This window comes from Pieris napi, chromosome 12, assembly GCF_905475465.1.
Source record: "Pieris napi chromosome 12, ilPieNapi1.2, whole genome shotgun sequence".
NCBI classification, from domain to species: Eukaryota; Metazoa; Arthropoda; class Insecta; order Lepidoptera; family Pieridae; genus Pieris; species Pieris napi.
Genome location: NC_062245.1, coordinates 3,680,597 through 3,707,054, shown reverse-complemented (window position 1 = coordinate 3,707,054; position 26,458 = coordinate 3,680,597). Strand labels below are relative to the sequence as shown.

Genomic DNA, 26,458 nt, shown 5'->3' with positions numbered 1-26,458 from the left:
TTAGTATGTTTGTTCTGTTTATTTCAACATTTACAAGTACAGGTATTTCTTGTGTAAGATCAATCACTGTACTGTATTTGAAGATTGAGTCACACGTCTCATGTTTTGCACTTTAAAGGTCTATAACTGTATTTGTTTAGCCAAGAAACGCCTTACTTTCTGTGTGTAAAATATGGGTAATGTATAGAATATAGATCTTCCAAAGCAACATATTTTATAAAGTATATCTTATATGTACACGAACCATAACAGACAATATTTAAAGGCGACCTGGTAGAGTTCGCAATGTCGGGGTTCATGGTTCCATTTCAATGTTATTATATACGTGTAGCATTTATTTAAGGGAAATTATTAATTGCACATCAAATAAATAATTGCATATTATCAATACATTTTCATTATTTATATGCTTTTAACATCATATAAATTACTTCAACAAATAAACTAAATGTTTAACAAAACAAGTACTGCAGGTAATTCTAAAATATGACATCATCAGAATGACATTACTTTTTTCCTCACAATGCGATTCAAATAAATTTATTTAGGTACAAAAATACTACATGATTATCATAAATACTGACGGCACAGCAAATTAACCAAAGCGCATGTAGATAATACAGGTTGTCATAGCAAAATAACTATCCAAGTAGCATATATATTATTAAGCACCACAAAACTTGCTCATAATATTTGTCATAATTTTCAAGAAGACATGCTCGGCAAATTGAATAAGATTGTTGCAACAAATTCTTTATCATATTATATTCATATAAATATGGGTTTGATTTAGAATTACGTCGCCAGAATTTGATGATACTGACTATGTAGGTGACTCGTGGGACCTTGATTGGAACACTTACATGTAATTTTTACTGCCGGAGTTGCGTCTTAGTATTAAAAAAAAATATTTACATTTTTGTGTAATGTATTGAAATTCGTAAACAAACCGTACATTTTCTATTGGTTATTAGAGATATGACATTCACTTTAAAAATCGTTTTTTTAATTAATCGATTGTTTTTAGCATGAAAAATCGATGAATAAAAATAATAGTTTTTTTTTATATTTATAGTCAGTTTTACCCCTAGAGTGTTATTTTAAAACAGTAGGCGCGGAGGAAGAGCAGCTCCCACCCGCAGCGGCTAAGGCTGGTCTAAAAAGCCGAGGCTACGGAGGCTTGAATAAAATGCCTGTGCTTTGGTACGCAAGGGTGGAGGGGCTACATTTCCCGTAGCGCCGGAGCTATTCAAAAAATGTATTATTATTATTGTTCGGTTAGTATATTATTATTAAAAAAAGATACTATTTGTATCTAATTTTATATTTTTTTGCTGATCTCATTATGTCGTATTTAATAAATAATAAGATGATTATGACGAATAAAATGCTGTTTTATTTAGAAAAACTGCTGTAAGTAATATACAAATATCAGCTATATTTAAAAAAAAGAGTTAATAGGTATAATGTGCATTAGTATTATTAGCTGTGCATAGGTAAAAAAGCTTTGCTTTAAGATAAATAGCCGTACGCCGCGAACATAAATTGTAGTTTATTTAGTAATATTTTGAGTTGAGTATTTTGTTGTGCAATGAGTAATTTTGATGGGAATTCGGATTATTATAGCATACAAAAGTATTTTTTTTGATTTGCGTTTTAATACTACCCTTTATTTAATGAACACTGAACGAACTGGCCAACGTGCCTCAATGACGTTCTATAGTACAAACGCGTCGCTCAAAGCCGGCGCACGCGCACTGATAAACCGCTATAAAAACTCATCCCATGTTACACAAACACCACTCTTGCACCGGCAGAAATGGAGAACATTACGATGAGCCTCAGCGACAACGATGAAAGCCAGGGTGTTATCGTGGCCAAGGGAGTGTCTATGGCAGTTCTTTTCTGTGCATCCATGCTCTGTGGTATTGTTCCTATGTTGCTCGCGAAACGGTTCCAATGGATAACTCCAAATGAAGCCGAAAACCTTAAGACCTCTAATAGAATTGTGGCTACGCTTCTCTCGTTTGGAGGAGGAGTTCTATTGTGTACCACCCTCATGCACCTTTTACCAGGAGTGAACTACAACATCGACCAACTAGTTGGTAAGTTTTTATTTCTGTTATTTAAAATGCACGATTCAACTTTAAAAATCTTCTCCAATAATCTCATGCTAACGTCGTAAAGCTTATTAATTACGAATGTATATTTCGATTAATGGATATAAAATTTTTCCCGAATAGCAAATGCATTTTTTTACCTGCAAAATTTTTGCGCGTCTTGGGTTTGCAGACATTGAAGTCTAATCTTTATTTAATTAATATCGTGTCCTTGTGATCTATGAAATGTCTACAAAATAATATTTCGGCAAACACGCAGAAATAACGTTTAATTAATAAAATTAAATGGAATGGACGACGTAAAAACGTAAGAATGTCCACTCAAAATATTTTAAAAACAAAGAGAATTTTTCATTATTTGGAAGTCGCCGGTAAATGTCATAACATTTGCGGAAAGTGTTCTTCATAATTGCACATTAGTTTCGGCTGCATTGTCTGCTTTTTTGAAGTTGATTGTTCTTTGTCACTACTAAATATATAATTTAAAACTGAATAGGTCTAAGTATATAGTCGATTTTAGACACTTATTTTAACCGGATATTATTAGCGCGGTATCTCAAGGTTGATTTAAATAAATACTGGCTTATTTGACAGGTGTCTTAGCTATATCTGACCTGTCGTTAAAGATTTTATTTCCATTTTCTGTAAGTTTTGTAACACATATTTTTTTTTAAGTACATGTGTCTTGGAAAATTACCATCTCGCCTAACTTAAGACTAATAAGTAATTGAAGTCTAATCTAATTTACGATTACTGACTTAATTTTTTTACTAAATGGAAAACACTCTATTCTTGTTATATTTTTTTCACTTACCACTGTTTAGCACTTAAGATAACGTGCACTAACACGAATTCAGTAGTTCAAATGGTTTAGTCCTTTAGTCTTCTCACTAAGCCCGTGGTGTCAAGAGGTTGAATAGCCTGGTCATTTACGTGATGTAACACATATTATGTAGACATGTTTTATAATAATTAAAATTGCGAATAAAACAAGTAAAATGTCGTGACTAACGGATATTCACATAGTTAAGCATAATAATACGATGTATTCAAAAAGGTTTTTTTTCCTCACAATAGTTACTTAACTAACAAAATAATAACAGAGGTACAACAAATAAATTATTAATAACATTTATTGCACGCCTCGCAGTGCTCTACTCTCGACATGTCAAAAAACCCAGTCTTTCGAAACTTGAATGACTTTTTTCTCACTAATATAACACTTACAGGATAATATGAGTGCACTAAAATCGAGTTAAATAATCTATCAAGCACATATGGTATTTTTTATGAACAATTATTTTGTTTAACATAGTAAATAATAACATTAAAATCAATCATTCTTGGACGTCCGTCAGTCTGTGTTTATGGATCCATGTATGTGGCAGAGAAATTGGTCGAAAAATTTATCGTACCAGAATACTTTTTTTCTTATTATATAAAGTTATACCCTGGGCTGATTCCTAGTTAATATTAGCGTTCTAAGTACTGTCGTTTAATTATAATTTGTAAAAAACTAAAATACGAATTTTAGTATATTTTTTCCTCACCTTAGAGTTATGGCTCCACTATATTTTTTTTATTATATTAAGTAAGTAGTAAGAAGTAAAAATTAAAAAAAAAATGTAAACGAATGATTTTTTTTTAATGAGAATGACCGTAATGAGGCGTGCACTTTTGGATTTTCCAAACGATTAACAAATATCCTTGTCTTATTTATTAGTGAAAATAGGTCACCATTTGTCGTATTTAAATACTAAATACGCTACATTATGGGGCACAGCAAATAAACGGGGAAACAAAACATTTATAAGAACATTTATCAGTTCCGTTCCCGACTGGAGTTTTCTACCTATCAATTTTCTTGGAGAAAAGTGTGAGAAAATCTATTCAATATTTCCATTGCTCATTGACATACGTTTTTAATATATAGTGATTAGTGTCACTATTATCTAATGGTTGCGTAAACGTCATTGGGTATATGTATGTCAGTTACCTTTAACCGCAAGTAAAAATTAGGATATTTCAGTAGAAGTGTAAGTTTGAATTAACAAAGGCGATAAAAGTTACTCAATTAATTTACGATTAAAAATAATTAACTTATGTTTTTATATGTTTCATTCAACAATTTTGGCAGTTAATTTCTTTTTTGATAGCGTTTATGTTTTTCACTGACAATTTAAATTAAAAAAAATATGGCAATGAATTTAAATAATTACAAACGATATAATATCATGGCTGGCTTGTCAAACTATGATACGGAAGTATTAGAAATATGCACACCTAGAAGTATCATTAGTTAGCGTATTTTAAAAATTGTGAAAAACAGGACTTTAGAAAATCTTTTTCCGCAAAAGCAAGCTTGTCGAGTAAGTTTATAAGAGATCTACGTCGAGTACTTCTATTTTCTTTATCGATCTAATTCCCTAAATACCAGATTATATTGCTTCACTCATCGGCATCGCAGTGTAGATAATTAAATATGACGTAAATCAAAGAATAAGGTGACAATAATGCTTAAATTTAAATTAACCGTTAAAAAAACCTTACAAAACTATGATTTTTTTTTATTTTAATAAAATAATGTTACTTGCGAAATATGTTTGATCTAAATCGCGCGGTATTTTTCTTACTAATATGGCGTAGGTAATGTCGTAATGTGTGTGTGCTAGCGTGTTGGCCTAGTGGCTTCAGCTTGCGACTGGCATCCCTAAGGTTGTAGGTCCAATACCCAGCTGTGCACCAATGGACTTTCTTTCTATGTGTGCATTTAACATTCGCTCGAACGGTGAAGGAAAACATCGTGAGGAAACCGCCTCAGACCCAAAAAGTCGACGGCGTGTGTCAGGCACAGGAGGCTGATCACCTACTTGCCTATAAGATGTCATTGATAATGAAAGAGATACAGAAATCTGACGACTAGACTTAAAAAGGTACAAACTTTTTGCCACTGGTTTTTTATTTCATAATTGTTTACAATTATTCTCGTATTCTTTCCCTAGGTCTAAAATTAATATTTTCTAAATTCCTTCTGCCAAAACCAACCTAGGAGTTCAGGCACCTCTCGTTCGAATTCTTCGTGATTTTAACGGATTGAACACAGCTTATCCGGAGCTGGATATACTCGGTAGTGGGCTGATCGGTTACAGAGAAAGCATTGTGGGGTGCCTTACTCGAACCTAATTAGCTCATACTATGTATGATGTCGTAAACTTAATAAATTAATAAATAAACAATTATTTGTTGATGTATATCACAGAGTAGATAATTGTTATTTTCATATCATACTGATACGAATCTTGCCTAATGCAGTCTATTTATAATTGTGACTTCGAAAGGTTTAGATAAGGATTTAAGTATAAACTTTTATATTACAAGTATCTCAGTGCACTCAAGCATTGTTAAACATTGATTTATTAAAAATTAAACAAATTCATCATATCTTACGTTTAAAAGCTTCCTAAAAATGGAGCAAAGCCTTATAATTTATACATTTATTCATTGGAATCAAATATTAAAAAATTTTAGTTTGGAAGTCACTGGAACCATATTTGCCGAGTAAATAATAATAATAAATAAATCTTTTATTTTATAAATTTTTTGACTTGAAAGCGGTACATGTAAGATGGATAAATTAAACAAAACTAGCATGCAAGTGTCAATTTATAATCAAAAGCAATAAAACTATTTGTTATGTCATATTATATGTCAGTATCTCAAAGCTTATAATAAGATCCCTTTTAATAAAATCTAATCACCTCCTCCTTGAAGGCATTGCACGGTAGGCTTCGGTTACAGGAATTCCCATATTACTGATTATATATTTATAATTCAGTATTAATCTTATGCTCGTAGTAAAGTTGTAGCTTTTTGTATACTTTTCATAGGCTCAAACTTTTGTAATTTTTATAAATTCTACTATTTGGGAGCTTTATTGCATATAAAATATAGGATATATATATATTTAAAAAAAAAGCAAAGAGCTTAGTCGACATCACATGAGAGCTGGCAGCTACCTCGGACAAAGAATAAGTCTAGCTATTCAAAGGGGGAATGCTGCCTAAAGGGATTCCTTTCAATAATATATTTTAGTTATTATAGAATAACTTATTTATTTTAGATTATATTCATATATTGTTTTAGTTAAGAGTTTTCAATTATGTCTTAGTGTGTTATTGTTTAATAAAAAAAACAAAAAATAATATAATAGATAGTTAGCAATTAAAAAATAAAATAACTAAAAAAAATAAGATTACATGACATTGACCACGCTATATCATGAACGCATAATAATACTACAGAACAGCGAGATATAAATCGAAATTGTACGAAAAGTTATTTTTCCTTATTGATAAGGTCCAATTGATAACATAATTAGTCTGATTTTTCATGTTGGGGCTATCCAAACAATCAATCATGTTATCTCTATCCGTAGAATGTTCTTGTGTCATTATCACATAGGTACTCATTCAATTGGAACGACCCACATTTTATGGTCAAATTATCAGTTTATTTTATTATCTTATATAAAATCTTTAAACAACTTTTATTCATTAACAAAAATACATTCAAATTGCGTTAAATAAATAATAATAAATCTAGTAAACCAAATATTCTATCTATCTGGAGTAGAATATGCTTTGCGATAAATCCAAAAATTAAATAATCTCATTGCATTTGGTTTTGTCTAAAAATCTTATAAAGTTTAAAATATTATATTATGTTTAAATACTATACAGTTTAGCAGTTAGCGGATATGAATTATTTAAATAAGTTGGCAAAAAATAGTGTCATTGAGTAATAAACGTAATGATACCTTATAATTTTTTTTCGATTTTTTCGTCTTTAAATTAGGTAGTTTTTGGATCAAAAGTCAATAAATAAGATATAGGCTAAGCCTATTAAATTTATTTAGTAAACAAACTTTTGTTATCAGCAGGTTTCCCAGAAATCTCGAGCTTTTGCTGTAATCCACATTCTTTCGTATGCTTTAACCAAAAGGTTAAAGAAATCTTAACTACATCAAATCTGAGGATCGCTTATAATTAATATTACATTCAAGTAGCTCGTTTAAATTTATTTCCTTTTAAACGCGGTCGCGGATAACTTATTTTACAAATTTAATATTTGCAATTGAACTTTTAATTAGAGGTGATTGACCTCTCTTATTCTGTAAGCTATAAGCATTTTAAAATTACTATATAATTACCGAAACAATTAGTTTAGGTTTGGTTAAAGTAACAGGTTATGAAGCTTAAACAGGTAATTTTATGATTGCGGTTTTAACGATTTACTCAATATTAGTAAAAACTAAACCAATCATATGCTATGTAAAGGATACTTTCGTCTCTTTCTGTGAATTCATGTTTACACTGTGATGAAAAGAGATATTTTAAATTTATATATCATATTATAAATATTAAAACCCAATTTACTATAAATACATTTCATAATTGGGGATTAAGTACGATTAAAGAAATGATATGCTTAATTTGTTCATCAATCAATGAATATTAATTTAGTAGTTACTTAATTATATCAATAAATTAACGGACCCCTTCGCCTACCAATCTTCGACAGAAAGCTTTCCATTTTTAATAGCAGTGTTGGCCTAGTGGTTTCCATACCTGAGACTTTGTTTCATTATCATTCCTCGACCTACTGTCTGTGTGACTTACTCGATGTGCCAACGGTGCGGTGCAGTAAAACATCGTCAGGAAGCGTGTCTCAAATCATAAAGTCGACATGTATCAGAAGGCTGATCATCCTTCTGACACATGTCGTCACCTACTTGTTCATAAAAATAATTTAATATGCAAAGATAAGAGATTGATAAGATGCAATCTGCTGTCGATCTAGTTATTACGCACTTGTGAAACTTTTAAGGAAAACATTTTGTTAAATTAAGAGACACTTATGACTCACGTATATCAAATCCAATATATTTCTGACACTCGGGTCTTAGGCTTTCCTGCGCGAAGAGCACTGGCTTGTAGTCTTATTTTTCCAGTACCTAACAACTTTAGGTTTACGACCTAAAGCCCAATTGAGAATAAGTTATGGTGGAAGGGAAAAAAGCCACGCACATCGCCAGGTTTGTGACCAAAGTGCGGCTACAGCTCCAGAAGAGCAGTAGAGTAGCTAATGATCGGAAACAGAAAGGAAAACAACTAAACACGACCTTTAGTGATCAGGAATACGACAAATGAGATGTCTTTTTTGGTCTCCGTAAAGTTATATTATCTCTTGTACACATTAGTGAGTCTGTTTTATTTTCTTTTATTAAATTTAGTTAAGTATAATACAATTGTAAAACAGTGTACGCAAATAAGATGTTTGCGTAACAACTTAATCTGGTATAAAAATATAAACACAAAGTGACCACATGACCGCAAAATATGAAAGTAGCTATAAACGGAGAAATCAGGGAATTTCAGTACTTTTTCAGTACTTGTATAACCTGAGTCAACAATAATTTTCAGAAAGATACCATACACTAAATTTAAAATATACATTAATAATTACTTAAATTAAACAAAAACAAATAAAACCCGAAACTTAAAATGTTTTATAAACCATGTATAGATGTATGTATAATGTATATATATGTTATTGTTAACTTCTAATTAAATTAACAGTATAAATAAATTAAATTAGAGGGTTCTAATTAATTAATAAATAACTAACCTTAACATATAATAACTAAAATATATTATTAAAAGGAGTCCCTTTAGGCAAGGTTCCGAAGATACTGGCAGCGTTTCCCCTTTGAATAGCTAGACTAATTCTTTGTCCGAGGTAGCTGCCAGATCTTCGGTCTCCTGTGATGTCGACTAACCTTTTTGATATTTCTTTAAAAATCCTTAAAGGCCCATCTTCCATGGAATCAAATTCATACTGTCCGGTCTTTTGCCATCGTCTCTTGCAATACCACTCGGCTCAAGTAGACTTGGTACGTTGACGGTGGCAAGTGACCGGCGTATGATATCGTTAAGTGCGGCATGTCTCGAGAAGCGGCCTGCACTTTTTTGGCATGACAGGCCGTGATGTCCTAACTTATCGACATCACTGCCACAGGGACATATATGAGGAGCGCAGACCGGAACCCCAAGCCGTAGACAGGTTGTGATTCGAAGCGTGTCAGGCTCAAGAAAAGTTCCTGTATTTGACGAAGGGTAAGCGTGAAGCCAGTAGCCGGCCTCATGCGTACCTACGGCCAAAAGCCTTGTACGCGCCGAACCTGTACTACAAATCAAAAGATCGTTTTCTTTCTTTTTTTTATAGAACGGGGGGCAAACGGGCAGGAGGCTCACCTGATGTAAAGTGATACCGCCGCCCATGGACACTCTCAATGCCAGAGGGCTCGCGAGTGCGTTGCCGGTCTTATAGTCAATTTATGTCGTCCCAGCTCCTCTCTCCAAGCCAGCAATCTCAAAGTTTGAAGGGGATGCCCTTTTTGTTATTGTCATATATAAATATAACAATAAACTAAAAATAAAATAGTCTTATAATAAATAATAAAATAAATATAAACTTGATATATCAGACTATGCCATCAATGCCAAATCTAGTAAAAAATCAAATTCGAACATCTATGTTTTTCTTGGTTGACTGATGGAGTTTATAATCTGTTTACCCACATTTTTGTTGCTGTTTTGTTTTGTTATTTTACATACGTACATCTGTGCGCTCTAATTATTAATCTTAGTTTTACATATTGTTTCTACGTAAGTGATTTATGTATGCAAATCTTTGGAGAAATAAAGTTATTTTTAAACCTTAGAAAAAAGTAAGTGATTAACACCAATTATTATACTATTAGGCGCTTTTCTACCTTTCCAAACTCTAACATCCTGTATACAAGCACCTGGGCCTAATGTTGTGTGTAACTCGTTTTGACAACAACGCTTTATATCTCATTTCCTCAACTGAGGAACTTCCGTAGAATCACAGCACCACATACTACATCCATACTATACATACTAAATCCAGTTGGTTTGGTGACTATTGTGCAAAGACAACCTTTCAAGCAATTGCCGTAATGATATACATTGTTCCTACAGTGATTTCAATGTTTTAACACGATAATTATACTCAAAGCGAATATGAATAGGTAAATGTTTTATATATTATTAGGATTCCCTGGAAAGCTATGGAAACAAACGAGTCCACAGTAAGACGGTTACAGGTAAAAAATCGTTTTTCGATTTTTGTGATTAAAAATAGAATAAGTGCTTAAAAAGGTTCAATAAAGGAATTATATTTAGCACCTTACAAAGGTTGTAAGTAAACTAAGCTATCGCCTACAGCATATATCGTGTACAAGCAAGCAAAGATATACGTGTACTGTAATTATTCAGTTGTGAAAATTTTTTGATCAACCGTCTTACTTCGTTGGAAATATGTAATTAGTCGGGGTTGGACCTTAAAATCGGTTGCCCGCATCTGATGATACTGATTATGCAGGAGTCTCGGGGCACCTTGATTGGAACACCTCCAAGTAATTTTTGCTGCCGGTAATGCGTCTAAGTATTTTAAATTTTTTTTTAAAGTTTTGTGAAATGTATTGAAATTTGTAGACAATCCGCCATTTTCTACTTTTCTATTGGTTATAAGAGATGTGACATTCTCGGTAAATTAATCGATTGTTTTTTAGCATAAAAAATCGGAATGGTAATTTTCTAAGTGTTTAATTTATAGACATATTTAATTGCTTTAATATTAATATACTAACCTAACCTAACAAATGTGTTATGAAAAAGTTCAAAGACACGCAAAAACTACAAAAATGATTTTGGTTAACGCGAGTACAAGTTTTAATAAAACTTTCAAAAAACGCGAGTTTTTAAAGAAACTTATCCTATACTTTCTAACCACGATTACAAAAAAGCACTAGGATCGGGGAGTTGTGTAATTTTGCGTTTATGCCCCTTTTTTATTTACGTACCTCGTATATATAAATTGTATTATTATTTCCAGCTGAAGGCTACATGAAAGATTTAGACTTTCCTCTAGGCTCTCTACTTATGTGCAGTGGATTTTTCATCATGTATCTCGTAGAAGAGTTAGTGCACATGTACCTAGATCACAGGTAAATAATACACATTGTAGCCCGTCTTTACGCTGATTTAACTAAACTTTCCTTTCTGTGTGCTTTCGTTTACACAAAGAGACGGCACTTAAGAGACTTGGTACAATTCTTTGGACTCATTGTTAAGAAAATCCTCAGAATTTCTTACAACGATCTCAACTTTGATTAAATTAATTACCTTCGAGGCGATGAACTCTCTCCATCTAAATGGGCCATTATTACAAAATGCGTACTGACGATAATACGAAGTACCTACTTTATTTATTACTATAGAACCTAATGATGTAAAAAAAATGATAATAAATATTATTAAAGCTTTATTAACGAATCCATACAACAATTTGTTAGTATACATTTCTTAATATTTAGTTGTGTTAGTATAAGTTATAAAAAAATAAGTTAGATTTTTTTTCTTTTTTATGTGGTCTATTTGTATGACCTCTTTCAGGCTAAAAACCTCCTCTATATTTTTCAATTTCTCTTTGTCTTGAGCAACATTCATGCAGTTTTTCCCCACTAGTTCTATAACGTAATCGGTCCATCTTTTCTTTTGTCGTCTTGTACATCTCTTTCCAGTAGGAAAAAATATGATTACCTACCATAGTAAAAACAGTACAATTTTGTCTTTAATTTTCAATTTAAATGATTTTTCAGCGAATTAATGTATTATTATTTTCACCATACGTGGCCAAAAAGTGTCGAGGTTAAACACGAAGTTTTTTTTTGTATGACATTGGTAATTATTGTGTAGAGAGAAGAGGAACGGTTCAGGGGCACCTTTGGTTCGAAACCTCAGTATTAGGAGGAGCAACAGGACTGAAGAAAATGGCGTACAGAGTGTCAGCAATTCTACATCAGACCTTATTGACCCCTCATCTATTACTAAGGGAAAGGTGAGTGGTCAAAATATTATCTTCATACAATAAAACACGGCCAATGTTTCTGTGGCATAGGTAATGATTGCCTGTAACCTAGAGATCTTGGCTTCGCATCCCGGTAAAACAACTTGGTAGGTAGACTGAAGGTGGTTCACATTCCCATCCTTTAAACGGACGCGGAGATGTCTACCCTATTTGGGGTTAAGTTAGTTCAAACAAATAAACAATATTTAAACTAAATTGAATAAAATTGGTTTTCTTATGTTTACAAATAACAATAGCTTATAAGCTAACAAATGCATAATTTCCTCAGGACATCGAAGTTAACAACGCTGACCACAGTCATGAGCATAGCCACGCTAATGGCCATAGTCATTTGCCCATCAATGATGTGGATAGCGTAACGGCTGCCCTCCGTGGACTTCTGATTGTACTTGCCCTATCTATACATGAACTGTTTGAAGGCCTTGCCGTAGGCTTGGAATCCAGCACAACAAATGTATGGTACGTACGACAATTTTCATACGTTTCATATTTTCGTAACTTCAATTAGATTTTGAGACCCATAACTTTGATGTTAAACCCATGCGTATAAAATACACTCGCACGTATTTGTTTTTTTTTAATAGTTTCGTTATAGTCTAATAAAAATAAATAGTCTTTGTTCTCGCCGCTAGGTGTCACTTTTCTTAATAGTAAGGATTAACGTTCTAAGGCAGAAATAAAAATATACAGACTTAAATTAGATTTTAAGTCCCATAACTTTGATGCTAAATCCAATGCGTATAAAATACACTCGAATGTATAATGCTAATTTAGTTTCTTTATTTTATAATCCAAATAATTTTAGTTTGTCTTTTCACCGCTAGGTGTCATTTTTCTTAATAGTAAGGATTAATGTACTAAGGCAGAGATAAAAATATACAGAACAGTCATCAGTCATTATTATGACTACGCTGATAAATAAATATAATGTTATTTCTCAGGTATATGCTTGGAGCGATTTCTGCACACAAACTTGTCATAGCCTTTTGCATTGGTGTAGAGTTAATTGCAACTCGTACCAAGACATATTTGGCCATCATTTACATTACCATATATGGCATAGTATCTCCACTTGGTATTGGAATTGGTATACTAATGGTTGGGGGACAGGGAGCCACTGCAGCAGGTTCCTATTCCGTCATACTACAAGGCCTGGCGTCTGGAACCTTGTTATATGTTATTTTCTTCGAAATCTGGAAGGGTGACAGATCTGGAATTTTGCAATACATTGCTGCATTGTTCGGCTTCGGTTTGATGTTCGGATTGCAGTTAATAAGTAAGTTTAACATTATTATATTCAAAATATAAATTTAAGAAATAAAACACCACCTATGACCAAATAGAGTAGATAGTATCACAGATCAAAAACGGTGATGGTAATTAGCATGGATAATTTAGACTCAACGCAAATATTATTTTCTTATAAACTTTATTCAGTAGATACTAGCGCGACTCTTTCTGTAAGCAAGTTCAATAAGTAGATACCTTTTCATTTATTCCGCCTTTTGTTTTCTAACGTTACACGTTACGTTAATTACGCGTAGTATGCATAGTAATCATGTAAGTATTTTTTCAGTGCCTCACTCTCATTCTCATGGCGAAGACGAACCTGACCTCTACTACAATGAAAACGGAACAGACCAGTTACATTTACATGATTAAATTGATATTTCCGTATATCCTACTCTTAATTAGCTTAAATTATCCGGCTAACTAATTCGTAATTGGTCTATCTAAAGACCATATCTAAAGGAAAACCGGTGAATGCTCACATAATAATTAAGAATAGGATAGGACACAAGACTACATTATAACATAAGACCTATTGGCTACTCTATAAGGCAACTGTTTACAATAATTAATGAAGTAAAATATATTATAACTTTTAGAAACCAAATGTGAACAAAAAAATAATATTATTACAAAAGTTTTTAGCTCCTACAGCGAGATTCTATTATTGCCATATTAATATCTTGTCAAATTTATTTCAAACAGTCAAAGTATGGGTTCCAATATTGTATGGAAATATTTTTCTTGCAGCTGTTATGGTATAATATGATGGAATCGTTGCATAATACTTATATTTAAGATTTAATATTATTTTTATGGACGTTAACGTAAAGTCAAACTAATCTTTAAATACGTTTTATGGGAACGAAACGAAAATCTTAGTAGTATTTTTAGAGCAATTACAGGAGATTTTGTGAAAGAATTAAAAAACTCCTTTGTAATATTATATTTAATTCTGCAAATAATGTTCAACTTGTACAAATATTGTCTTTGAATTTTAAAAGCAATACAGACTTCATAATATTATTATTTAAAAACAAATATTTAACATTTATAATTTTATATAATTCAGGACCAATTAGTTCTTAGACGTGTATAGAGGGAGGCCGAGTTGCTCGCCCACCCAAGAATGGTTTTGTGCTTACCCCCTGGATGTCGGATTACTAATTCGAAATTCTAGGCTGGAGCCGAACAAATTATTTTTATATCAAATGACAATTTGACAAGTGTGCTTTGTGCTCAAATTTTTCTATGAATATTAGTTAAAATTGAAAGACAAACGAAGAGGCGAACTATAATGATTATAATATAAAAGTGGTTATTACTATAAAACAACTAAGTACAAAAAGGTTTTTGATATGAATTGCAATAGAAAAGTTATATATTGCACCTGAAAACAAATAAATTGTTAAAACGTTAGTCGTTATAAGTCACATAACAGTTTTAAATCTGTGTGAGATGATGATGATGTGTTCTTTATAATATGTTGTCTATGAGTTTAAAGTTTATAGAACATATAATTTTGTCACAAACTTATAGAAGCATCGTCTGTGATAATTAGGTAGTACTAAGAGTAAAGAGAAAACCTTTGCAGAAAATCTTTATTATAATAATAATATATAATATAATAATAAACGTATTAAGTAATCACAGTTTTTGTTGCATAGACGAGAGGACTAAAAATGTCTTTACTTAAATGTCAAAAGTTTTATGCCTAAATACTTAGAATAGTTTTTACACCAAGTTTTATGTATATAATAAATTATATAAATATATACTTGTGTATTATTTTAAGATAGTGCTTTGTTCGTGCTAAAGACATTAACAGCTTCACCACCAATTGTACCTGTTTTAAAATACCAAATAAAAAGTATCCCGGATTCAGCAATACTGTATATCGAGGTAAAAAGTGCGCTTCGCAGTTCGCGTGGCAGCACCGCAACCATGCCAAAATTGAGTCTACATCGCCTAAAAACAAAAACGTGTTTTTATCTTTTTTTCCAAGATGGCTGCGGGGGCCGGGGGCACAAGGGCGCCAACCCCACAAACTTGGGTTTAAGCTTGTATTGACCCCCTACATGTTTCATAAATAAAATTGCGTCCTCTAACAAATGTTCAGTTTGGCTCTCAAATTACATACGTGAAGCTATTTTTTTTAAAATAAATAGCTTCACGTATGTCTGTGACTTGTGCAGAGAAACAAAATATGAGTAATCTGTGGAAAAAGTAAATTTATAAATCGACAAAGTATAAATAATGTCCTGAAGATAAAAATGAAGATATTTTAATGAATTTAGAATTACTAATGCTTTTGTTTTGATGTTTTGACTTGCAGTTTTCAAATCTCTAATTAAAAACGCAAAAGAGCATTAGTTCAAAGTTGATAAAAGTAAAACCTCGAAATCTTAATAAGTCTGAAAGACTACGCAACACTAAGAAATATTAAATTTTGAAAAACCCTCAGCAGTCAAAGGTGTGTATTAAAATTATTATTGTATCATTAAACTTCACATAGCCATATCTTATGATGTTTTCAAGAAGCTACTGATGGAGTATAGGATATAACTTGGATTCCGAAAGTCGATTAATAGAAAGTTCAGCAGTGTATGATATAACATAGAGGTGAAATTATGCATATTATTTAACCTTGCTGAGATTTGAATGTAATCGAAAGTCAATAAATTTACATCTATGATCTAATAGCCATTTGAGATCTTAGTTTCACTTTAGATTTCGTTGAACACGAACGTAAATCGTAAAAAAAATGAGTTTTATTCTTGCATCTGCAGTTTGTTTGCCTGTTGTTTCTGAGTGTAAGTATCCTGACAATACCAATAAGTTTAGTACCAATAAGGTGTAGTAACTCTTATAGATAAAAAACATTGAATAATATTTGCCTGTGAATTTTTTAAATATTATTACTTTTGTTATTTACAGCAGTTATTACTGAGCATAGATATACATATCGGAGAATGTCCAGTTCAGGTTTAACTTCTGAAGCTCAGCTTCGATACATGATTCAATGGTTTGAAGAGTTTAGTGAACTGCAGAGAGAGGATTTCTTGCCAATACTTGCTGCTGCTCATGGAGATAAACCTGATCAGCTAACTGCAGGTCTCTCTACACTTACCTGTGATGACAAGCCCCTGAGCTTGTTTCAGTGTCGTGTAAGTTTTTTTTGCAACCCTACTTAAGAATAAGAAATAAGAATGTATATTTAAGAATATCTTATTATATGAAATGGTGTGATTGGCGAGATGCATTTATGCTTTGGCTTCAGTGTTAAAATCATTAAAGTAACCAATACTTTGACCATGGAAATGACATAAGTACGAAGATCTTTGGTATATCTGTTAACTTTTGCTGTTTCTAAACAAAATTGTGCCTTAAACTATATCTATTGAAGTAGAGATGTTATGGATATGATATTTCGGATCTGGATATGGATATGGATATAGGAATAAAATTATAATGGTTTCGGATACGGTTATGGATATGTAATTATTTCGGATTATTAATTAGTTTTGGATACTGTTAAATATAAAAAAAATAGTATGTAATAATTTACTTATATTTAAAGGTAAAAAAAGGTTTTACCTTTAAATTATTCTAGGTTATCAGTTCATATTATAATTGGTCATATAGGTCAGTAACTATTATATACCTCTTCAGTTGTATCTATTAAAATAAAAATGCAATAAATTTAAAAGCTGTAAAAAAACATTTAGCTTTATACATTGCACATGCTAACTTATAACATATTACATGTTTTCTTTTTAATTCTTTTTGTGAGTAATGAAACCATCAACAAAAACCTGTCGAAACATGTCATTTTATTTAGATTTTAGACGCGATATTTTTATTTCGGATATCCGATAGTTTCGGTTACCGTTATGGAGCTCCATAACATCCCTGTATTGAAGAATAAGGTTTCATTTACTTTTTTTATTTTACAGATTAAGCTGTTTAATGAATGGTATCCAACGTGGAACGAGGATCAAAAAGAACGCCTGATTAAGGCAGTAACCGAGACTGACCCAGATTTTGGAGAAAAACTCCAAGACATTCTTACAAATGGCATCAAAGTAAATGGGATTGATGAGTTTTTTTCTACAATTGAATATAGTGAAAATAAAGAGTTGTCTGCGACTGAACAGACATCAGATGGAGAAAATCTAGTAACACAAGAGGTTGCTGTAGAAATTGCAGCAGCTTCCTAAAATATTATCAAGGTATCTTGAAATTGAGAAAATACACACATTTTCTTAATAATTTTAAAAGAAATCTGCTATACTATGACGCAATATGGAATCCAAATGAATCCAAAAATAATATTTGGCTTTCATTTCATTACGTTTTGTACACCGCAAACTTTTGCTTAAACATAATTCATGGGGTCTATATTTGTGATATTGGATCACCTTTCATTTCCTTTCAAGATAAGCTGTAATGCTGCAAAAGCACAATATTTAGAGGTATAGAGAGAAGACTTTATAACTATTTAGTTGAGTCTTCGTGAGTTAAAATAGATAAAAAGGATTGATCTTTGAGTCTGTATGAACAAGAAAAAGCTTATGTGGGTGGGTGAATTTGGCCTGTTTTTGGTGGTAAATTAATATCTATTTTTAATTTTATAAATATTTAAACTTTCTTCTTAGATAAATATATCTTTGAGTTCCAAATTGATATGAACTTATGATATAAGGATAACTATATACTTTAGCCTGAATGTTGGCTTTTTAAATGTTATTTCATAGATAAACAAAACGAAAAGGATATGCATAGTCCTACCTTTTTTGTTTTAGATGTATTATAGTCAAATATTTATTGCAAAGAAGCACAATTATTCACATAGTTATACTATAAACATATATCTTGCCATTTGCAGTCTATTGATATACACTTATATAACATTCCTATCTTTATGTATATAGTTTTTAGTATATTATGTATAATGTAGACTTAGAAATTAAATATTAAAATGTCATTCCTATTTAAAGGTAGTCGGTACAAATTTCAAAATTGCATATATGTACTACATTCCATTTAGTTTTATTTTACAATGTCTATTATATTTTTATTAGGAATAGGAGAAGTTACTCCTTCCGACACTCAAGAATTGCTAAGATAAGTTTTGGAAAATTAAGTATATATGTTTATTTAATAGAAAACATGCAGCTAATTAAAATTGAATCTCGCAAAGTTACAATTCTTTTAAACATTGTCAAATACATCAGTGTTTTATCTTGCATCCAAAGAATATCAAACAAGTACAAAACACAAATTGTGCCAAGCGTGAACATTCCTTTTTTATTTAAAGTTAATATATTTCTTTATTGTCATTAAAAATTATTTTGTAGTGATAAAAGGTGCTGGCTATGTGTGTGTGAATGAAAGTATCGGCAATTTTTTCATATTTAAATAAAGTATTAACGCTATTCGTTGTTATTATTAGAAACCCCACACTGAGTATACACGGAATATTGTCATTCTAGCTTTTATGAACGTTTCGTAAAAATACTGATAATAATTATTCGAAAAATAAATTGATGTAAAATTGCCGCGAAAGGAACGAAAATTAATTCGAGAAGATTATTTATTTATTTATTATCACAATTTTTCACTTTAAATTATTAATTAGAAATCTGTCGACGTTGCTGGATAAAAGTTACGTAATAAAATACAATTAATTTAACGTAAAATTGTGCTCGAAGTAATTTTACTTATTAATTCTAAAGTTCCTTCCGTTATTATTCTCATGTCAATCCGGTTATGATAATGTGGTGAGAAAACAGTTTCTCTAGCCATTTATGACATAACAATATATATAGGAGAATTTTTCGTCGAACACTAACACGAAGAGCGATAAGCAGCATAAAACTTCTAACAGTCCGCGCAAATAATTAATATGGAGAATGGACAGCCTCATATATTGTTTCGCGCCTTGTTAATTGTTTACCTCCAAATCTAAAAATAACACCCGAAAATCGGCACCCTTACGATTTTCGGGTGTTATTTTTATTATAGGTATTTTTTGGCCAACCTGGGATGTGATTCCTTGGCTCCATAATTAAATAGGCCGGGAGATAGTGACACAAAATAGTGGGTCATTTGTACCAGTATGGCGGTTCTCGAGGGGTTTCATTACGAAATGAAAAAAAAAAAATGATGAAACGAACTCGTCGGATTAATTACGACTTTCAAACGATTTGTTCCACAAAAATTCTAGTATTTTCCGATAGTCCATAAAACAATAACAGGCGGCAGTGTCATGCCATCCTTCGCCGGTGTGACTTACAGCCCGCCATACGCGAATGCGTTAATTAAAAGAAAATCTACCATTTGTACCAGGCTAATTTTTGTACAGTTAATCACCGTCGTGCAGCCATTTACGAAAATCACCATGCCATACTTTTCGGACGGTTACAAATGGCCGCCATACCGCCAAAAAACTGCAAAACTGCGAACTCTTTAGTTTATAAGGAATATAAAGAATTATTTAGGTTAGTGTTTTTTTTGTTTTTTGTACTTTAAGTTTATTTATGCAATAATAAAACATTAGAATAAACTTCATAGAAAATTATCGTACATTTGTCAGACATAGTACTAAGGTTTGATATTAGAAAGTATCCAGTCTCTATAGGCAGTTACGCGCGTGAATACTGTTGGATATCCCAGAGTACCGCACGGTGATAGCCCGAACGACACGATACCAAAGAGGAACCAATTACTCCCATATCCTCGACCTGGTCTCCGTATCCCATAAGTTTGTCCAAAAAGACCTCCTCCAGAGTCACCCTTGCAACAATTTTCATTTGTTTTCCCAGCCCCTGCGCAGATCTGGGTGTCTCTTATGGATATGTTATGGAGGTGGTATAGGCGTTTGCAATTCTCATTTGTGGACACTGGTATTTTAGCTTTAAGCTTTACGCTGGAGTTCGGAGCTGTAAAAGTTAATTAAATAAGAATAAGTAATTTAGTATACCTGGGTATAATAGTTATAGCGAAATGTTACGCACGTTATGCAACAATACTATATTTAAGTTTATACTATATTAAGTTGTCTATAAAATCAACGATTTTTTTATGTAGATAGACTCCGTATATGGTACGAATTTTAAGATAGTTAAATAATTGTATACGTCAAAACGATAATTTCGGTTTTAGCAGCTCAGTATATTGATAATAATTAATTTAGTTTGCTTGTTAATATTCTATTTGAACTATTTGTATCAAATAGCCATGGAGCGCTTGTTATCTTTTTCATAGAAAAATGTATCAATACTATTTATATTCCATTACTCGATTTTAACTTAGGTACAATTTAATAAGAAATTTTTGAAGTTATACTTCTTTAGGCGCGTTATGAAAAATTGATGAGAGTGAAATTTTACTATTGCGCGCGCACCGTGACACAAAGTTGTCAGTGTGATTATAGCGTACGCGAGCGAGATGGGAATAAGACAATCTACAAGTAAAAAGAAATAGAATATGCGTGAAGTTAGCCAAGAATTTTGAATGACCATAATGACACTTACCTTTTAAACAAATAAAGGAGTTTTAATTATATTTTCAAAGAAAGTTAGCAATGTTTTTTCACAAAGATAGGTCTTTGTGTTACTAAGTTAAAAGGTTATGAAACATACCAAGTTATTAAATTGAATTAATAATATAATAAAATAATAAATAATAATTGTTATTAATATTAATTAATAATTGAATAATATACTAAATATTATTAAATTGTTTACGTTAAATATTAATTATATTTAAAAAAAATAAAGAAAGCCAAAGAAGTATAACTTCTTACGCGCGTACATAAGTACACGCACCCTTTTTTTTTGAATGGTGATACATAATTACATAAATTTTGACACTATCACTTACTTATATTATTTATCGAACCCCAACCGGCCACCTCAAGAATGCGATCCTCATATGAACTATTCATTAAATCGTCTGTGAACGGCAGGCATATTGGTTTGATAAAATCTGAAAGACAATTTTAAACAAATGAATAACCAACAACCTCCTAAGCATTGTTTCTGCGAATGGAACAGCCAATAAATCTACAGAAATCGATCAACCAAGAGCGGCGCTCGCATCAGTAGGTCAGTCAAAGTATAACTTAACACCTTTATCATTTCATGATTTACTTCTTCCGGGCGGTTTAAGACGGCCTTCACCAAGTGGGTGCTGGGCCCCATGACCTTCGTAACCTGAAGTAGCTAGATCCGCAATATAATTGTTTTCAATGCTCACGTTTATAATTGTGTAGTAAGGTATAGGCAAAGACAACGACTAGGTATGAATAAAAATACTAGGAAATTAAGTAGGCTATAGAAATGCTATACCTGAGGTTTTTAGGTTTATCTAATACTAGCGTCTAGCAGTACTCAGGTGTCACCAGCGTGAATATTGTAGTTTCATGGTACATATCCTTTATAGATTCATTTTAATAATACAAAAATAATATTTGAACTTTCTGCGCGGTCAAACAAAGACTTCTGCAACTCTATGGAGTTTTAGTTATTTAAAATGATAACGTACGTAATCATTATAAATAACTCCATATTATGATAAATGGTATTAATTTTGGTGCTATGCGGAAAACTTGGCTTATACAATTTATGACTAGGTGATTTAGGTCTTTGGAAAAACCTGTATTTATCATCAAGCTTTGCAAGCGGTGGCCTGGAGTGAAGCCTTGCTGGGCACACCAAGCTTCTAGGAGGCTAATTGAGCCTTTCCCTCAAAATTACCACGAAACTGAACGTCGTTCGGTATGTTAACGCCAAGTTTTCTTTTGCTGGCAGTGGCTTTAAGGAGAGTGTTTTCGAAAAGAGAAGTAGCGACAATATATTATTTTAACAACGACATACTTTTTACTTTTTTAATTTGGGAGGACACGCGTACGCGTTTAGATACTCTTTATCCAAAAATTACTAACTTCTTGTCAACAAAATAACAAACGAATGAGTACGTTTCCATGCTAAAAGCTTGAAAAATTAATTCTAAAAAATATGCATGAAAATATGGCATACCACTAAATGCAACGCTCTGCTTCAGTCTTAATAGGGCGATATCATTATAATTATTAGAATCGGATGCATTGTAGTCTTCATGTGGTATTATTTCTTCTACGGCTACATCTACAACTGATGGTGCGCAGTCGCCATAATTACAATCGATCTCACTTGACGTGTTCCACTCTCCTAGACGAACGTTTGTCCTACAATAGACCATAATTATTAGACATGGTTTAAAAAATATATGCGTAAATATACACATATAGTTTAGATAGTAAACCAGAGCTAACTTAGTGGCTAAGTTAGTTAAGTAAAGCAAAGGGCTGAGAATGGGATGATGAACGAAATTAACCACGAAGTATTACTGAACAAACCATTAAACACGTACCGTGTAGTATTTCAAATATTATATCTTGCTGCAAAGATACAGCGTATAGGTTATTTGAAAAAATACTTCGTATTAATAATCTCTTCAGTCAGTTGTTTTTTTAATCGGTTATAAATACAATTATAAAACTCGTGCCCCACGGGACTGGATTGCAATTTATTAAAAACGAATGTGAAACAGCCAAATTCAAAAGTACAAACATTGTATTACAGTCGGCGACAAAAGACCGATGTCGCATTTTGTGAATATAAGCTTGCTTGCCTTATGGCCACCTAAGGGCGTTTACAGCTCAGCTCGGGCTGTTTTGGCAAGCATAGCTCGGCCAGAATGGGCGTTTTTCCGCCACTAGCGCAAAGGCGTCTCCTGCGAGACTCGGACCTCGACTTGGGCCGTTGCGGGTGTTCAATCGCCTGAAGGGCAAGACGGAAGCTCACTGGAGTGAGCGAAGTACGAAGTAAATCAGCCGAGGTCGAATCAGGTAGGAACGTTTTATAACAGACTTGTTTACTTACAATTTGTAAGACAAGGCCGTAATCTCTCCCTTAACACAATGTGCCGCTGTGAGGACATAATTTGCAGATATAAGTACTCCTCCGCAATAGTATTTCTTCAAAATTTTATTGTCTTCACCTATAACAAAGACTTAGTGAAAAGAGGTGTTGTAAAAAAATATGTAATTCTTTGGAAGCTATCTCGGATTATTATTTTTGGAAGTTGTTTAACAAAATAAGACGTATTGTTCACTATTTAATACTAAAATTTCATGGGTTTTTAATTTGTATAAAAAAATAATTTTAAAAGTTAAAGATAAAAAAATACTTTAGAATAATCATAGACGTAATAATAAAGCATTAGATCGTGATTGCTCTTATTAGTTCCAATCACAGATAGGTGACACGATGTGTCGTTTAGTCCGACCAATCAATTAAATTAAATTAGCCACGTTCTTGGTTTTACATTCACAGTCCCCAGTACGACCACATAAAATCGTTTAACGTTGATACATTTTCAATATTCAAATGTTTTAATGTTAAAAAACGCACATACCGTATACTACTCTCCTGTATGGCAAAAATGTAATGGGTGAGATTAGAGTTCGCGCTAAAGTTGGTTTCTAAATCAAACCCTTAGAGTCCGAAACTTTGCGCTAAGGGTCATAGTCCGAGTCATTATTTACTGGAAATTGACAACTTACGTTTTGTATATTGCAACATTGCCATCCACGAATGCTCATCTATATCGCAATGTATCCCATTAAATATTCTATCTTCGTATTGAATACCACAAACAGTCTCATTTGGAAGCAAAGACATCTTATTTACAAGTTCTGGATAAGAATTCAATTCCGTTTGAGATTTAGTTTCATTATTTTCATTCAATATAGGACAGCAAATCTAAATTAACAAAATATATTATACGCTACTAAGTAATTCAGAAATGCCAATTTGAAGCATGTTTGGGTAAATCTAGTTTTATCTATATGTCACCGTAAAATTGTAAACACCGTTAGATTGTAATCTATCTCGCAAGATTGTAAACAGTCTAAAGATTGTGAATTCAACGTACTGCTTACAATTTAACGTATTATTATTCGGTAGATTGTAATCTATCGAAGTGAAACCGTCAAATTGTGAAACGGATCACACCTCGCGCGCTGATTGGTTGAACGGAATATGCCCCGCCCCACCATGTTTGTTTGTTGTCGAATGTAAATTGATTGTTTTGATGAATGTAAATTGATGTCGTGTTAAAAGTAACTCAAAGGTTTAGAATTAGTTAAGTATATGAAATTGTTGGGAAGTAAAATTAATCTGTGATTGACCAAAGAAGTTTGAATGATAACTAAGTTAGTGTTGGAAATGAAATGAAAGAAAATTTCATTACTTTTTCAATTTTAATTTATGTTTGAGGAGAAAATATTGTTACGCTTCTGATTTTTTATTTCTCCAATCAGGGACAGCCTTCGGACAGTTAACAATTTGACAATTTTAAGATTGTAATTTGACGGTTTCACTTCGATAGATTACAAACTACCGAATAATAATACGTTAAATTGTAACCAGTTCGTTGAGGTTCACAATCTTTCGACAGTTTACAATCTCGCGAGATAGATTACAATCTAACGGTGTTTACAATTTTACGGTGACATATATAAGCATAGTCTCGGCCTATGACTGACAATGTCATAGTAACGTAATTTTACCTTTGGTTTACTGTTATCATAACCACAGTGGAGGCTTCTTAGAAAATTGACCGCTATATCACTCAATCTATTTTGCAGTAATGCGACAGCTGCTTTACATTCTTCCAACTTAACGCACGATGAATTTTTGCATTCTAAAAGGTTTAAACATTTTATTTATTTTTAATGCGTCTTAATCCGAGCGTGTTCTCCTGTGACCACATGAGCCCAATTGGGGGTTACAGTCTCTTAGTCTCAGTCTTCATATGTTTCTTGGATATATTTAAAAAAAAAAACTTTGTGGTACTCTCAAGAATCTTCGTTTCTCCTCAATAATAATTAATAATAATAATAAAAGACAGACCATGGGTCCCTAAAGTTGTAACATTTGGGATAACTTCGGTAACAAAAATTGATTACTAGAATTTGTATGTATTTTCTCTTTATAAGTAAAATCTTTTGGATTTGTTTACCCTCTGCAAGTTAACTATTTCTTAAGCCAATCGGTCTTATAAAGGTGGAATGATCATAGTTGAATAAGTCTTGAGTAAAAAATAATATTTACCTCTATCGCTGCGTCCAACAATAATTTGCAGTGTAAAAACATAGACTAAAAACAATTTACACATTATGGAGGAAGATCACTTGTCAGGTCTATAAACGACTGATAATATACAACAACTGGGTTTATTATGACCTCAGTTATTTTGATAACAAATATTAAGGAAAAATGCGCCTCACGAATATTCATGGCGTTCTGAATTACCAAGTTTTAGAAGTTCTTGAATAGATAATACAGTATTGGAGTAACTCCTTACAAACGTTGTGTAAAAAAAAAAACATGGCGATTAAAAAGAGTGGCGGAGAGTTTATTGCCAGTTCTTCTCTTCCGTTCTACGCCCTTGATTTGAGAACTGGCAGTAAATGTAAAATTAGAAGCATTAATATTTATTTCTTTAATGACGAATCACAAGTGTACATTGTGTTACCTACGTGAATAAATGATTTTTGAATTTGAATTTGAATTTAACATTTTTAGCGAAGACGAAAATTAGATTTTGGCATCACCATTCGCTCGGGACTGTTTTACGATGAAAAATACACATTTTTTGTAGAACAGAAGGTAAACGGGCTGGAGGCTCACCTGATGTTTAGTGATACCGCCGCCTATAAATCCTCAATATGCCAGGAGGCTCAGAAGTATGTTGCCGGCCTTTTAAGCATCGGGACGCTCTTGAAACACCCTACGTCAAAATGATTTGGAAATACGGGTTGCCCGTATTTCTGGGCAACTGGTTTCATATAGTGGTAGTGCGCGGAAAAAAGTTTTTTAAAAACGCAGCATTATGAAACGACGGAATCAGAAGACTGACTCTAATCGCTTGCTGAGATTTTGTTCCGGTATTGCCCTTAATAAGTAAAAGCTTATGTTTGG

At 32.3% G+C, this 26,458-nt stretch overlaps 3 protein-coding genes across 3 annotated transcripts; 2 read left to right on the top strand and 1 right to left on the bottom strand.

The window, feature by feature from the left end:
• The first annotated feature begins 1,719 nt into the window (after positions 1-1,719).
• Positions 1,720-13,880, top strand: LOC125054262 (zinc transporter ZIP1-like). The gene is made up of 6 exons (XM_047656012.1): positions 1,720-2,105; positions 11,100-11,211; positions 11,963-12,104; positions 12,403-12,593; positions 13,076-13,410; positions 13,711-13,880. Exons 1-6 carry the CDS (start codon positions 1,820-1,822, stop codon positions 13,794-13,796), a joined length of 1,152 nt encoding a protein of 383 aa, XP_047511968.1. The 5' UTR covers positions 1,720-1,819; the 3' UTR covers positions 13,797-13,880.
• A 2,235-nt stretch (positions 13,881-16,115) lies between these two features.
• On the top strand, positions 16,116-18,862 carry LOC125054263 (uncharacterized protein C14orf119). Its single transcript, XM_047656013.1, has 3 exons — positions 16,116-16,237; positions 16,362-16,591; positions 17,381-18,862. Exons 1-3 carry the CDS (start codon positions 16,189-16,191, stop codon positions 17,642-17,644), a joined length of 543 nt encoding a protein of 180 aa, XP_047511969.1. The 5' UTR covers positions 16,116-16,188; the 3' UTR covers positions 17,645-18,862.
• Positions 18,863-19,988: 1,126 nt separating this feature from the next.
• Positions 19,989-25,807, bottom strand: LOC125054909 (CLIP domain-containing serine protease HP8-like). Its single transcript, XM_047657060.1, has 7 exons — positions 25,589-25,807; positions 25,045-25,178; positions 24,037-24,235; positions 23,354-23,471; positions 22,469-22,656; positions 21,312-21,416; positions 19,989-20,368 (listed from the first exon to the last, which is right to left on the bottom strand). The coding sequence occupies exons 1-7, from the start codon at positions 25,650-25,652 to the stop codon at positions 20,031-20,033; spliced, it is 1,146 nt and encodes a 381-aa protein (XP_047513016.1). The 5' UTR covers positions 25,653-25,807; the 3' UTR covers positions 19,989-20,030.
• Positions 25,808-26,458: the final 651 nt, after the last annotated feature.

Bases quoted from the DNA above. Each gene is read 5' to 3' on its own strand.
- LOC125054909 (XM_047657060.1), bottom strand. From the start codon at position 25,652: ATGTGTAAATTGTTTTTAGTCTATGTTTTTACACTGCAAATTATTGTT. The intron at 24,236-25,044 runs GTAAAATTACGT...TTGTTAATTTAG, and splicing joins ATGATAACAGTAAACCAAAG to ATTTGCTGTCCTATATTGAA. The intron at 23,472-24,036 runs GTAAGTTGTCAA...TCTTTGTTATAG, and splicing joins AATGTTGCAATATACAAAAC to GTGAAGACAATAAAATTTTG.
- LOC125054263 (XM_047656013.1), top strand. From the start codon at position 16,189: ATGAGTTTTATTCTTGCATCTGCAGTTTGTTTGCCTGTTGTTTCTGAG. The intron at 16,238-16,361 runs GTAAGTATCCTG...TGTTATTTACAG, and splicing joins TTTGCCTGTTGTTTCTGAGT to CAGTTATTACTGAGCATAGA. The intron at 16,592-17,380 runs GTAAGTTTTTTT...TTTATTTTACAG, and splicing joins TGAGCTTGTTTCAGTGTCGT to ATTAAGCTGTTTAATGAATG.
- LOC125054262 (XM_047656012.1), top strand. From the start codon at position 1,820: ATGGAGAACATTACGATGAGCCTCAGCGACAACGATGAAAGCCAGGGT. The intron at 11,212-11,962 runs GTAAATAATACA...ATTATTGTGTAG, and splicing joins CACATGTACCTAGATCACAG to AGAGAAGAGGAACGGTTCAG. The intron at 12,594-13,075 runs GTACGTACGACA...GTTATTTCTCAG, and splicing joins TCCAGCACAACAAATGTATG to GTATATGCTTGGAGCGATTT.